This window comes from Carassius carassius, chromosome 46 (genome assembly GCF_963082965.1).
Source record: "Carassius carassius chromosome 46, fCarCar2.1, whole genome shotgun sequence".
Classification (NCBI taxonomy): Eukaryota; Metazoa; Chordata; class Actinopteri; order Cypriniformes; family Cyprinidae; genus Carassius; species Carassius carassius.
The window spans coordinates 16,365,488-16,380,905 of NC_081800.1; the positions used below are offsets into that span (position 1 = coordinate 16,365,488).

General features: G+C 35.7%; 1 protein-coding gene across 4 annotated transcripts; it reads left to right on the forward strand.

Annotated features, from left to right (window-relative positions):
- The first annotated feature begins 2,020 nt into the window (after positions 1-2,020).
- LOC132129320 (6-phosphofructo-2-kinase/fructose-2,6-bisphosphatase-like) lies at positions 2,021-12,479 on the forward strand. 4 transcript variants are annotated; one of them, XM_059540868.1, is made up of 14 exons: positions 2,021-2,194; positions 8,004-8,129; positions 8,370-8,466; positions 8,592-8,658; positions 8,855-8,929; positions 9,285-9,341; positions 9,459-9,580; positions 9,656-9,863; positions 10,186-10,332; positions 10,410-10,514; positions 11,176-11,305; positions 11,412-11,474; positions 11,855-11,919; positions 11,999-12,479. In XM_059540868.1, the coding sequence occupies exons 1-14, from the start codon at positions 2,143-2,145 to the stop codon at positions 12,056-12,058; spliced, it is 1,374 nt and encodes a 457-aa protein (XP_059396851.1). In that variant the 5' UTR covers positions 2,021-2,142; the 3' UTR covers positions 12,059-12,479. The 4 variants fall into 4 exon arrangements, with proteins under 4 accessions (XP_059396851.1, XP_059396850.1, XP_059396852.1 ...); XM_059540867.1 differs by lacking the exon at positions 2,021-2,194 and adding an exon at positions 7,208-7,376; XM_059540869.1 differs by lacking the exon at positions 2,021-2,194 and having other exon boundaries at positions 8,086-8,129; positions 8,855-8,933.
- Positions 12,480-15,418: the final 2,939 nt, after the last annotated feature.

Genomic DNA, 15,418 nt, shown 5'->3' on the forward strand with positions numbered 1-15,418 from the left:
GGACACTTTCTGATAATTTATATTTTGCATACTTTTTTATTATGATCGAAATGTCTTAGCCGCTCATATGATACTATTCTAAATAGCTTAGGAGCTCTACTATACTATAGACAATAAAAAAGAAAGAAACATTAAATACAGGATGGATGACTCTTCCTCAAACACACAATGCCCCCAAACCACATTTTTCAAGGCGCTATCAAACTGGGACACCTTTATTGGCAAACTGGGACACTTAAAACACATTCAGTTGTTATTCAAGTGTAGGCCTTATAAATTAAATACACAATAACAATATAAACAACAATATAAACAACAACAATAATATAAACATCACTTTTTTTAAGAAGGGGTGCAGGTACAGCAGATTCAACCCACCCCCTCCCTCGCCTGCCCACAAAATTTCATATTGGGTTAAATTTATTTCATTTTCAAATTTAATTTAAAAAAAAGTAACCTTCATTAACATCTCTTCTTGTAGGAATTAATTGATTGCACACAGGCTTAATTTCATTTCTGTCTAGTCTGTCGGTCTCCGTGTCCTCTTTGCTTCGCGATTTTTCTGTGCGTGAGAAAATGGATGTGTGGCGTGACAGCGTGTGAAAAGTGTTAATTGCGTGAGTCTCACAGTGAATGCGTGAGAGTTGGCGTAGTTTAAGTCAGTCTTTGTTGAAATATCTAGCTAACTAACTAAATGTATGAGGGACATATAAAAAGGGAACTCAATTCCTCCATTAGAATGACTTGAATGGCTGTCCCAGTTTGCCAGTAATACACTGTCCCAATTTAACAATATGCTATTGGCAAACTGGGACAGTGTCAAAATCGCATAAAAAACCCCAAGAAGATTAATATGAATGTGATTTTTAAAAATTCTGATTCACCATTACATCCTATAACAAATTATATAACAATTACAAATGATCCATGGGTTGTTTTATTTTTATAACCTTAACATTATTTACCTCAGAATGCTATGTCATTTTACTTACCATCACAGTTCACTGCAAGGTTGTTAAATATGATGTGCCACATCCCGGAAGTGATGTCATAGCCACAGAATTTTTTTTATCACATACTTGCTATTGATGAGCTCAGTATTGATTTTTAGTAAAAAAAAATCATATCCACGTATCCACGTATCCATGTAAAATGGGGTGGTGTTGGCGCAGTGGATAAGACACATGCCTTTGGTGTGAGAGAACCTGGGTTCAAATCCACTGTGAGACACCAATGTGTCCCTGAGCAAGACACTTAACCCCTAGTTGCTCCAGAGGCGTGCGACCTCTGATATATATAGCAATTGTAAGTTGCTTTGGATAAATGCGTCAGCTAAATGAATAAATGTAAAGATATAAATTATTAAGCTTAACTGTCCCACTTTACCCATTGTCCTACTTTACCAGTATTCACCCTATATTTTTTGTTTATATTCTTTAAAAAAAAAATATGGGTCATTGATAATCTAAGATCAAGTTTATTGTCAAAGCAATAAATACTGAGGAAATGCTTATTGCTGTCACTGTTGTTTACTTATGGAGAAACAATTATAACAGTCCTCAGTGATGTTCATGAATGTCAATTACATCTTGCTTCAGAGGGTTGGACTGGTGCATCAATTAAAAATATTTAAGCAGATACTATTGTCATGCTGTTATGGCAGTGATATATTATGCATCCCTAGTCCTACTGGCTCCCTCTGGATTTTATAACCATTAATAACTTATCGTTCTTATTAAAATAACTCCACATCAAACCTAACAGTATCTAATATTGACAAACTTAAACATGAAATTGGCATAGACTAGTGGTTGATACTGCATGAAACCTAAATACCTATGGTTATATAAAGTGGTAAATGGTCTGTGGAAAGCATAAAGGTTAAAAGTCAGAAACATAACCTTTGCTGTTGTGAGTAGCCTGTGCTTGCCGAGCATGTCAACTCTTGGTCTGGCAGACATTAAAGGACAGGGCTAGGCGGCACAGATCATATGTCTACGTGTCATCAGGGTGGGGGATGATAGGGGAGAGAACGCACAAGCTTCCCCGTTTAGTTAGCTACATTAAAATGAGTATCTGAAATACATCACACCGCACAAGTTAGGATTGATATTTACGGTTATCTGCGAGTTTTCCCTAAAGATGGACACATTTCAGAAGGAGTTCCACAGACGAACGCGTTGTGACAGTGCCGGTGAGTTCAAAGTGTGACAACCAGGGATTGAAACTAACTTTTTCACTCACCAGCCATTTTGGCTTATAGATTTTAAGTTACTGGCCATTCATAACTTCTATTAGCCAAAAAAAACAAAAAAAACAACAGAGGCTGTCTATGCTGGATTTGACAAAGCGACCGTTCAAAAATAATTTTGTTCTGTGTTCGAATTGTGAACCCCCCCCAAAAAACTAATAATATATATTTGTATTTATTTATTTCATATAATAATATAATTTCATTTACTTGTGAATTTAATTTACTTTGTGTGTTTCAGAACATGTTTTTGCAGCTGAGCATTTACTATATGTAAAATTAAATAAAAATCTATATAGGCTACTTTGAACAGTGCACATGTATGCATTTTATTTAATTAAAAAACTAATTTATCTTTAAAGTAGTTACATAACCCTTTCATATTTTCTAATGGAAGTTGTCATAGTTGGGTAAACTTCTATAGTGGTGAATGAGAGACTACATTAAATATATGTTTTGTCACGATACGATTACGATGCTGACCATTAATCAATTTCGATCTCTTGATTCACTATCAATTCACATGAATAGGCCTACTGTACTTACTTTTCTTTGGTTAAATTCCGTATTTTCTTGCATTAATTAATATGCCTCTTTGATTTGAATTTAAAACCCTTTTCTCCATTTAACCTTAAATACTACACTAACTGTATTAGGCTATACATAATAACGGAAAATGGGATACAATTCATAACAAAAACGGTTGATCTGCATGTTTGTCTTCGGCATAATCCAATGCATGTGTGTCTCATGCACAATTTGTGAGAGTTAGTACCCTTGCTTTGTCATCGTTGACACAAAAAAAGCCTTCACCTGATGAACATGTTCATCAGTAATAATGTACTTAATTAAATTAACACTGTTTTTGAGCAGTTAGGCCCTGTGTCAACCAAGGCGTTTTTAGGCAGCCGAAAAAGCCAGGCGCTCTGCTGAAAATGTCCACCTGTGAGCGCTTGAGAACGCTTTTTGTGTGCTGCGTTTTTTTAGTTGAGACCACTGATCTAACCCTTTCATATTTTCTAACGGAAGTTGTCATAGTTGGGTAAACTTCTATAGTGGTGAATGAGAGACTAGGCTACATTAAATATATGTTTTGTCACGATACGATTTAACGTTGATTCATTCAGGAACGAAACATCATCATGTTCCTTAGAGATGCAAGCAGCATTGTGGCTGTGTTTGGAATTATTATTATTATTTGGCAAAATAGAGCAAAAACAGCTAATATGGTGTCTAAGAAAAGTCTCTTGATATTCACTTATTGTTTTAATGTTGTATAAAATCAATATTACATTTGTAACCATGCTGATTTAAATAAAAAATGGCACTCTTCGTGTGATATTGATTTACTTTATGAAACGATATATAACGTAAATATATAAATTTTCTGCGCCCTTATCTTGAATTAAGTTATCATTCTTATAATGCATAATAGACTGAATCGTGCAGTGACAGAACTCTAAATGCATAAGTCGATTATGCGTGCACTCTGTAGGTGTTTTGTTTGAGTTTTTTAATATAGGCCTAACGTTACTCGATAATGTCACAATGTCTCACGAGTTCAGTATTTGCGCTAATTCTTAGCTGATTTGGCTTACTTTGACTCCTAACCCTAGGGTTGTGGGTTCGAGTCTCGGACTGGCAATACCACGACTAAGGTGTCCTTGCTTGAGCAAGGCACCGATCCTCCAACTGCTCCCCGGGCGCCGCAGCATAAATGGCTTCCCACTGCTCCGGGTGTGTGTTCATGGTGTGTGTTTGTTCTCTGCTGTGTGTGTGCACTTCGGATGGGTTAAATGCAGAGCACGAATTCTGAGCCAGCCATACTTGGCTGTATGTCAATTCACTTTACATGACTTTACAACTTCCCCAAGAAATGAATGAGTGAACATAATTTACGAAAAGTAACCCGCCAAATTGACTATAGTGATTTGACAGCGTTACCAGCCACAGCTGATTTTTATCCTAATTTTGCGGGTGTGCGGGTGTTAATTTCAAACTCTGGTGACAACAACTGATGGATGAGTGTGAAACAGGCAACAGATAGGCTAGATAGTACTGATATAGTTTACACACGGCATAAGCTGTCAGAATAAGGCAAAGCTTTTTTAATGTTGATAATTTGGATTTTGGCTGGTGTATTAGTGACATTTGGTAGAACAGTTTGCTACGTAGAGCTAGAAACAGTAGATAAAATGATTAACTTTCATTTATAAAAAAAAAAAAAAACCTGGCTATGTGTTCTATACTAGACTAATTGAGACTTTTAATTGAGGTTTTGTGTGGTGTGTGGCATCCAGGAAGTCTCAGGGCGAAGGTGTCTGACACCACACTCAAAGAGGAACAGCAGTGAGTGCACACTACACCTGCTTGCTTGTACGACAGCTTCCTGATTACTGTGAACTATTCTTAACAGGAAACACACAAACCAGAACATGAAGACCCTTAATTGTTCTACAAAGAAAAATAAACACGTGAAAACCTCAAAGTACACTTCATAATAAAAAAAATAAACATTTGAATGAAAAAACAACAGATATATTGTTCAATGTTAAGATATAAATAGTGTTCACCTCTACACAGTGGTTACTTTGCAATATATCTGTGACTGTGTGAACTTGGGAACTGAGATGCTTAAAAAATAAATTCTGAGAAAGTTATAAAGTATTATTAGTTTGCAGATGTTTCACAATCTTTAATCTGTCTCATGGAATAATGTTTTTTTTTTTTTTTTTTTGCTTTTTTTTGAGTGAGACATTTTTGTGAGTCTTTATGGTGACTTTATGGGTAACCCGTTAGCGCTTAGAAATGAAAGTGTATGAGTCTTGCGGAAGAACACAGTTTTGGTTGTGCTTCGTCTGTGCTTCTCTGCACGGATGAATGTGGTCACACACACTGCTGTATAGCCAGACATCTTGTCAGAGCAGTTATTATTACAAAGGGCAATTTCCCATGGAGAGTTTTGAATGATCCACGATCAATTTCGCTTGGTTTGATTTTGAGTTAAACTTGGAATTCTTTTTTTTTTATTCACTTTGGTACTATTTTCACAAATAAGGTGTACATTTACATAACTCTTAGCACAATAATTCACAATAATACAGTACAATAATTACTGTAGCATAAACTACAGATGATACATCACAAAATATAATTATTTAACTAAATTCTTTTTGTATGTAATAATAGCAATGCACAGTGAGAGAATTATTTATCTAAATAATTGTAAAAACATTTTGATATCAAAATTCTAATATTTTTCTATTAATATTAGTCTGCATTTACAATTCATAATGCACATGCTCTGACAAATTACTGTTGATTGGCTACTTTGCTCAACGCTACAAAACATGTTGTAAATAGACACTTTGATGCTCTCCAGAGTGCAAACACTTCTACACACTGGAAAGGTTGGCAAAATATCAGATTAAACTGTGGGTGCTCTGGTTGTCGCTCGAAGGTACTTTCCAATGTATGAGAAAATGGACATGTGGTGTTAGAATGGTGTCAGTTGAGTGTCTCAAACTGAATGCTTGCAGCTGGCAGCCCTATAACATCTATTGTGCATGCATACCGAATTATGGTATCACTACATCACAGCACTCTATCTTAAATCATTTGCACTATTCCCCTTTAGCAACTGTACAGCACAGGCCTTCTACAGAGGATATGTTACATTATTAAGGCCGTGATATCAAAGGACACCTGGATCAGGGAGCAATCAGAAATCAGGTACATGCAGAATCAGACAGTACGTAAGTCTGTCTGCAGACTTGCTAATCTCATTTACAGTCCTGATCAAGCTGCTTCTGTACCTGACATCATTGTGCTCTACTTCACAGCTGTGGGATGATAAATGGGTCATGAACAGCTATATTGGTTCTTTCCCTTTAAATCTGAAGATAATCTGACAGTTTATTTACTGTTTAGGGTCTCCAACCCTAGATATACTTTGCTGCCTTTGATATCCCACAATCCTATGCATTCCATTCCGTGATGGTTGAGCTAAAAAATAAAGATGGCCTCTGAAATGTATATTTCTGACAACTTTTGCACTTATTTCTATCGAGAAATCAATATTATTATAGTATTACAGTAATTAAATATTTGTTTAGTTATCACCAAAACTCATTCTATTTTGTTGTAGATAATTAGACCATTACGCTTCCTCAGAAGCCTGTCCGAAATCACTTTCATGAGGTGCCTTAGTACAAAAAAAACTGCCTACAAAGCGAGTCAGCTGACTAGGCATTTGGACGCAGCTTATGTTTATACATGTGCAGACTACAGTGTTTCTTTACAAAGTGACATCGCGAACTAGTGGCCTGGCATGCATAGTACAATGTTTTATTTACAAGAAAATACTTTTTCAGTTTTTCTAATTCAAAATGTCATGTTTAATTCAAAGTTATTTTGCTGTTTAATTTTAATTTGCTTATTTGTGAAAATTATTCCTAAACAAAATTTGCATAAATAATAACTTTTAACATCAACATTATGTTTAATGTATATGCATTCTGCATGCCGTCTGTTGTTCTAGTCTTTAGAGTCAATTGGACTTAACTATTTTTTTTAAATATAATTATATAGGCTAGTAGAAGTAGAACAATAAATAATGTAGATAAATACCAGTATAAAGTGAGCTAATTGCATAAAAAATCTATATAAAATATAATTTCATTGTATTTTACAAATTTGTAAATAAACACACTGCATACATTCAAATTAGGATGCTGCTGGTCTAAAATCTATACATGAAGAAAAATATTTGTACATAATGTTTTAAATGTTTCTTTTTGTTTAAGAAATGGTATAGTTTTTGTCATGAAGCCACAATGAAGCTCAAAGCCTCCAAAGGGTTAACTAAGTCAATTACCCATTGGCAGCCAGGATTCTGTCTCTCCACCAACCCTGTCTCTCCTCCCAACTCTTCCCGCCTCAGTCAGGTGACCTGAGCAGGAACAGGGTTGATGGGATCCCAGCCATGTGTTCTCAGTTCCTAAACACACAATCAGCTGTGCAGGTCCTAAAGACATGTCCACGGAGCAGAAGGAGCTCACACAGACACCACTGCTCAAGATATGGGTGCCAGGGATGGGCAGTTCTCTAGGCCAGAGGAGAGGTTGTAAGTGAGGGTCTAACTTAATTCACCTGAATTTCCTTTTTCTATATTTGCTTATTCCCTCTCATCTAAAATTCTCGGTGCATTAGGAGGGTTAATCTCTTGTAGATGATCAACATGGGTGTTGTGAACTTCAGCCCTCCCTGCTTCTTTTGTCTGCATTTCATTGCCTGTTGAAGTTGCACCAATTTGTGTTTTTGAGAGTATTGTTTCTTCAGTTGTGGCAATGGAATGATCAAGAATATTAAGTGCTGGAGCTGGCTTCAAGACTCATGTGATTCCTTGGTTACTGTGGGATGTTCTTTAAGTAGTTTTCATACTCTTTGGAATCCAAGTCATTTGAGTAACCCTGCTTTCTCATTACATTTCAGTATAGATTGAATAAACTGATGATGAAGATGTGCTAATTTCAGTGAAGAAGTCAGTGTAGTCCTGTATGTTCTTAGAAGTTAATCCGGCAGCCACCGCCTTGTACCTCTTAGTTTTTTCGCAATTCTCTCAAATGCAATAGACTATCAGATTAATTTTGCATAGGCATTATTTTGTGAATGCATATGTAATCTCCTACTTCAACATCAAGTGATTAAACATTGTTCAAACGTAATTTCAGTGTTTTCTACTGGTCCACAGCCTCACGACCCCAGTTTACAAACTGTCCCACAATGATTGTGATGGTTGGTCTGCCAGCCAGGGGTAAAACCTACATCTCCAAAAAGTTAACCCGATATCTAAATTGGATTGGAGTCCCAACTCAAGGTGAGTGTATATGTTATGAAATTATTGATCACCTCTTAATGGCAAGTATTTTGTTTTGTTTATGTTTGTGGTATATATGCATAAATATGTGCATGTGTGTATGTATAAAACAAATCTATTAAATTTTTTTTAGCATAATTTAATTTTAAATAAAAATCTATGCATTTAGTGTGTAAATATATGTAGAAATATCTGCTAACAAAAATTTTTGTGTGTGCGTTTTATTTTATTCATGTAAAGTCTTTAATTTGGGTCAGTATCGAAGGGAAGTTGTGCAGACTTATAAGAACTATGAATTTTTTCGTCCAGACAATGAAGAGGCCATGAAAATCCGCAGGTACAAATCATTTAGGATGATTGCATATACCTTCTAAATAAACTGTTATTTGATTATGAAATCTGTCTTGTGTGCATATCTATGTATTGTAATTTGTTCAGTGCATATGTGTATTTTTTGTTCAGAGCCTGTGCCACAAATGCTCTTAAGGACATCGCTAATTACTTCACTAAGGAGCAGGGACAAGTTGCAGTGAGTCAAGAATGTAATGAATAACAGTTCTTCTTGTTTGTCCAAGCTATGAATTAAAATGGTCAAGCTGCTATGTGAATCTGTCTGACTTTACATCCAATACAATTGAGAATATACCAGTTTAGTCTGGGACTCTCAGCATTCTTATTGAGGCAATCATTGAGGCAAATCAGTCTCTGACAAATACACTTCACAGGTATTTGATGCCACCAATACTACAAGGGAGAGAAGAGGAGTCATTATCAGTTTTGCCAAGGAGAGGGGCTATAAGGCAGGTGCAGGTTTTTGTTTATTCAGCAGACTGCTTTATGTAAGTCTGCCTCACATTGTATTCAATGTGATGATTGATGGGATGTTATTTCAAGACTATAACTTTCCAAGTTATTTTATCAAACATATTGTAAGTACTAGAAGAGATTGTTGTGCTCCAAGATTCAGAGTTTGATTGAGATTTCGAATTGATTGTGTCAATGTGCTTGGCTACAGGGTAACAACAGCAATGTATGGTTTTGTGATGCATTGAAAAAAAAAATAAAAAAAATCATTTTGAAATCACTTAAATTGCTGTCATTTAATATTTTATAAAACTATTTCCTTTCATAATCATAAAAATGTTTTATGTCCAGGTATTTTTCATTGAGTCGGTTTGTGATGACCTAGAAATCATTGAGGCAAATATAATGGTAAGATTTTATTTTATTAAACTAGTTGTAATGTTAGACTATTAAAATAGTTTTGAACATACAGTACTTTAGAATGAGATGGCTTTTGTTTATTATTATTTCCGTGTTTTTTGACAGCAAGTGAAGCTGAGCAGCCCAGATTATGAAAACTACGACAAAGAAGAAGCACTGGTGGACTTTCTGAAGCGTATTGATTGTTACAAATTGTCCTATGTCCCCCTGGATGATGAAAAGGACAGGTACCCTGCTGCTGAAGTCTCAAATGTAAGATGATGCATCAATTCCAATCCTCTGTCTCTGCATCTGTTTCATAGGCACCTCTCCTTCATTAAGATCTTTAACGTGGGATCCAGGTACCTCGTGAACCGCGTCCAGGATCACATTCAGAGTCGTATAGTGTATTACCTCATGAACATCCACGTCACACCACGATCCATCTATCTGAGCCGCCATGGAGAAAGTGAGCTCAACCTGCTGGGAAGAATCGGTGGAGACTCAGGCCTCTCTTCACAGGGACTAAAGGTTATTTAGATCCTAAACTAAACGTAAAATCTTTGTCAAAGTGGAATAGTTTACACTTGTTGAGGGTGAAAACTGTTTTCGAAAACCTCTGTTTTCACAGTCCACATTCCAAACAAAAACAGTGTTTTCACATTCGTCACTTGGGAGAGCATCTTCAAAAGCTCAATTTTTCCTGAATAAAAACGCTGTCTCAGTATAGATGAAAGGCCAAAACATAAAGAAATTAGACACTTTCAGATTTAACTGGATTGTGGATGTACCCTTAATTCTAGCATAAAAACACACAGATATAGACTAGACTTGTGTCTGTCTTGTTGCTTAGTACGCTAAGGCCCTTGCAGAGTTTATCAGTGGTCAGTCCATCAAGGACCTGAAGGTGTGGACCAGCCACATGAAGAGGACCATACAGACAGCAGAAACACTGGGCGTACCGTATGAACAGTGGAAGGCACTGAATGAAATTCATGCGGTAAGCTAGTCACGCTCTGTATTAAAGGTGTATGCATGTGAAATGCAAATCCGTTGAACTCAGTTGCCCATTTTAAGGGGGTATGTGAGGAGATGATGTACGAGGAGATTCAGGCAACCCATCCAGAAGAGTTTGCCTTAAGAGACCAGGACAAGTACCGTTACCGATATCCAAAGGGTGAAGTGAGTCTTGTACACAACACAACAGTGTTAAAATGAGTTTGTTTGGAAAAGTACACTGCCTGTCAAAAGTTTGGGATAATTAATTTTTTTAATGTTTTTTTAAAGAAGTTTCTTATACTTGTCAAGGCTGCATTTATTTGATCAAAAATACAGTAATATGGTGAAATATTATTACAATCTAAAATAATTGTTTTTTATTTTTATATATATTTAACATTTAAATTTATTCCTTTGATGGTGAAGTTGAGTTTTCAGCAGCAGTTCCAGTCTTTAGGGTCACACGATCGATCCTATTGTTGGTCAATTTGAAGATTTAAATAAAATGAATCAAGTAATATGTTTATTCAGCAAGGATGCACTAAATGATCAAAAGTGACAGTAAAGACATTTACAATGTTAAAAAAGATTTCTATTTCAAATAAATGCTTTTTATTAATTAAAGAATCCAAAACAAATTTTTTTTAACATTGATAATAATAAGAACCATTACTTATAATTGAGCACCAACAGTAATTAATAGTACTGTATCAAATCAAAATATTAAGATCATATGTAGACTGGAGTAATAGCTGGTTTAAATTTGTTATTTTAAATTGCACAATATTACTGTTTTTACAAACCTTTGACCTTTTTGAGTTTTGCCCTTTTCTGTGTTCTGCAGTCGTATGAAGACCTGGTGCACCGCCTGGAGCCAGTCATAATGGAGCTTGAGAGACAAGAGAATGTGCTGGTCATCTGCCACCAGGCAGTCATGCGTTGTCTACTGGCCTACTTTCTGGACAAGAGTGCAGGTCTAAATAAGAAACAGCCAGCAATTGCTGTCACTGACTATGCAACACACATTGTCACTGTAATAGCATCTTTCATGTAATTTATACATCTCTGATTTCTCCACAGATGATCTACCATATCTAAAGTGTCCTCTGCATACTGTAGTCAAATTGACTCCATTAGCGTACGGTGAGTAGGCATAGTTGTGGTTTTATTTCGAACATGGCTTATTCCATGTTTAATGTGGGGTCCTGTTGTCTTTTAAAAGTATGGAAATCTTTTATTGTTTTCAGTCTGAGAAAACTACTCTGTAGATATATTAGAGAAACAATTATGATCAAATGAACCCAGCATGAAAAGTAGCTAGCAGCATTTAGGTCAGTACCACCTTCATTACTACATTAGTTAAAACCACAACATAACATAATTCTGATTTAATCTGTTGGAGTGATATTTAGTTGATTGAATGCAACCCTGGATACTACAGGATTGTCTCTCATTACATTATTCATGAAAAGTGCGACACATAATATGTGAGTGTGTTGTGTTCTTTTATGCTCTCCTTGCAGGATGCAAAATGGAGTCCTTCTATTTAAACATCCAAGCAGTGAACACGCACAGGGACAGACCCACAGTAAGTCATAAAATCCTACAGAATGAAGAATTTTAATCGCTGATCAGTTTCTAAAAGGGATTTCTTGTTTGCATTCCAGAATGTGAATATTACAAGAAAGACAGAAGAAGCACTACAGACTGTACCTGAACATCAGTAATCACAAAAAAAAAAAATCTTTGCACAATCTACACACAGATTGTGTAAATGAAAAACAAGGTGGGAGGAAGGAATCTAAGAAGACATATGCATGTGTTTCCATTAAGATTATCAAGTCTTACAAACACACAAGTGGGATCTAAAAGTCTGATACCATAGTTGGGGGAAAAAAAGACATATTAAGACATTCTGAAAGTATATATTTTTATACTTTATTCAAATTTTGTGGATAATATACATTTTCTTTACAAATGATATTAATTTTGTATTAAATTAGAAAATGCAAAACAATTTTGCTTTTTCACAATAGGGTTCTCAGACTTTTGGATTCTACATTAGTTTTTAAAACCAAACAGTGAAAATCAAGAAGCCCATGTTTTTACTTTGTTGATAAGATGGTTGCATTGACAATGTTATAAGATGAAATGGATATTGCAACTAAACATTTTTGAAAGTGAATATCTTTTATTTGATTAATTTTAATATTGTGTTAAAAGATTTGGGCAATAATACCATTTATGCATTGATAAAGTATAGGAAGATGATTCGGTTAACAGCACCATGGACAGCAACCAAATAAATCAATCTATATGAGTCATCACAATATCACACATGAGCATTCTCAAGCCACTTTACTTCTCACAATTCATTATATATTAGTATGTTCATGGGAGCCTGTCCGAAAATCTTCTTCAATTTGAGATTTCTAGAGTAAAAATTCTGTATCCAAATAAATTTTAGACATAATTATGTAACGACTGAAAGGTAAAAGTCTTCAGAATTGTAGGCAGTCACGGGTTAATGGTTTGTGTTTTTTTGTACCCCCACAATCATGGCGAGACTCTGCGAAATGTCCAGTATGCACACGTGAAAAGAGCTCCCTTTGAAACCCACAAACACCTGCACATGATCGAAACTCATTTGTCATTATAAGCTACCGCAAGGTAACTTTTCCAATCTAAATGAGCATCCATCTCTCTCATGGCATTATCGTGGCATTATATTTGACTATCCACACTGTCATTTTCATCCTGCTTACTGTTGTTCCTTTTGGATGTGTGCATTTAGACGCACACACAGTCCCTCCAGGTATGTGTACTCGTTATAGCATTAATATTCATAATTTTTCATAAATGTATCGTTCTGTGACATTTTCCTCTGATAGCTAAAATGTGAAGTTTGTCTTGAGTGACCAATGATAATTTGGACGAAATAAACACTAAGAAAATATAAATGCAAAAACGCACATAGGGGCCTACTGAAGAAGCACATAACACAAGAATTTCTGTACCAGTTGAATGGTATTTCATTCTTAGAATCATATGTGGTGTCTATCTACTTACAGAACGTTTTTATATTGTATTTGGATGCATAAGTCAAACGGAAGGGTGGTATATTACATCTGTTTACAATCCTTTTAGTAATCACAAGTCTTTGCATGTTTTTATTATGCGTTACGCTGGAATCTTAAAAAGTTGTAATAAAGATTCCCACAAGGTATTCTGTATGGTATTCTGAATGAATTTCTCATTGCATTCTGATAAACCTATGTCACACAGCAGTTTCGTTTAATTAAAAAAAAAAGTGTGCCTTAAAGTTATAGTGGCAGAGACACGTTCTTTTCCATATTTAGCTTTTTGTTTGTTTTTACAGATGTGGTAATATATTGGCACAGCAGTGAATTGTGTGTAAAAGCTAACATCTAAAATCCTCCAGTGGCCTTGTATGTGCAGTATTGACATTTAGTTCCATTTCCATTCCTTTCATGAATAACTTTGATTCAGTCTGTTTTAATGAAAGATCTAGACCAAACAACTGGCATCGGAGAATATGGAGAGTATTTCAAACTATTTTTACATTTACACCTCTGACTTCAAAGGCAGTTATGTGATTTGTAATACAGTGGTTAATATTTAAAGGTGAGTGGCACTAAGCAATGAGTAGATCAGGTCTGGTTTTGTGATGCATACATTGTGACATTTAAAACTTATAAAAAGATATTCTATAATCTTAAATATTTACTGTAAGACCCAGGGTAAAATCTTTTAGCCTTCATAGTTTTTCATTTGTAGATCTAGCCTATTGTGTTAATATTCAATTCTGTAAGTTGTAGCACTAGATGTTGCATGCAGTGCATGGAGTGCTCCGATAGACTTGCTTTTCTGTAGCCAGACCAATGTGGTCTGAATCAAATTCAAGTAAACAGATTGGGGTAATCTATGTACTGAGATCAATGTTCAAAAAGTCCTGAGAAATCAAAATTGGCATGTTAATCATATGAATTGTTTAGTAAAGTAATGTATTTAAATTGATGCATTTTCCCAGATGTGTTTTCTTTAAAACATTCATGTTCATGTGTACAGCTTTTTTTAGACAAAATGTTAATGAAATTGAAACAATTCAAACATAATTCAGTTTAGCATGTTAAAGCTATTTTGCTGTTTGTTGTGCCCTTAGCTCAATGTTACAGATTATCATGTGCGATGTTCTGTATGGTTCTGTGTCTTGCTTTGCTGTAACCACAGGGAAGAGCACCACAGGGGACCAACTCCTCATTACTAAGGAGGCGGCCTTTGAGGTGGATTTATCTTCATCTGCATTTATTTCCAACTTTACCATGTGAGTCAAACTTATTCTGGTTGTGAAATAGGTTTAAAAGATTTCTCTGAATAGCCACAACAGGGTTATACACTCACCGGCCACTTTATTAGGTACACCTGTTCAATTACTTGGTAACACAAATTGCTAATCAGCCAATCACATGGCAGCAACTCGATGCATTTAGGCATCTAGATGTGGTGAAGATGACTTGCTGGAGTTCAAACTGAGCATCAGAATGGGGAAGAAAGGGGATTTAAGTGACTTTGAACGTTGAATGGTTGTTGGTGCGAGATGGGCTTCTCTGAGGATTACAAAAACTGCTGATCTACTGGGATTTTCACACACAACCATCTTTAGGGTTTACAGAGAATGGTCAGAGAAAATATCCAGTTGTGTGGACAAAAATGCTTTGTTTGGAGACTGGGCAGACTGGTTAGAAATGAAAGAAAGGCAACAGTAACTAAAAAATACACCACAGCCTACGTCTGATGGCTACTTTCAGCAGGATAATGCACCATGTCATAAAGCTCAAATCATCTCAGACTGGTTTCTTGAACATGACAATGAGTTCACTTTACTCAAATGGCCTCCACCGTCACCAGATCTCAATCCAATAGAGCATCTTTGGGATCTGGTGGAACAGGAAATTGTGTGATGCTGTCATGTCAATATGGGCCAAACTCTCTAAGGAGTTTCCAACACCTTGTTGAATCTATGCCACAAAGAATTAAGGCAGTTCTGAAGGCAAAGGGGGGTCCAG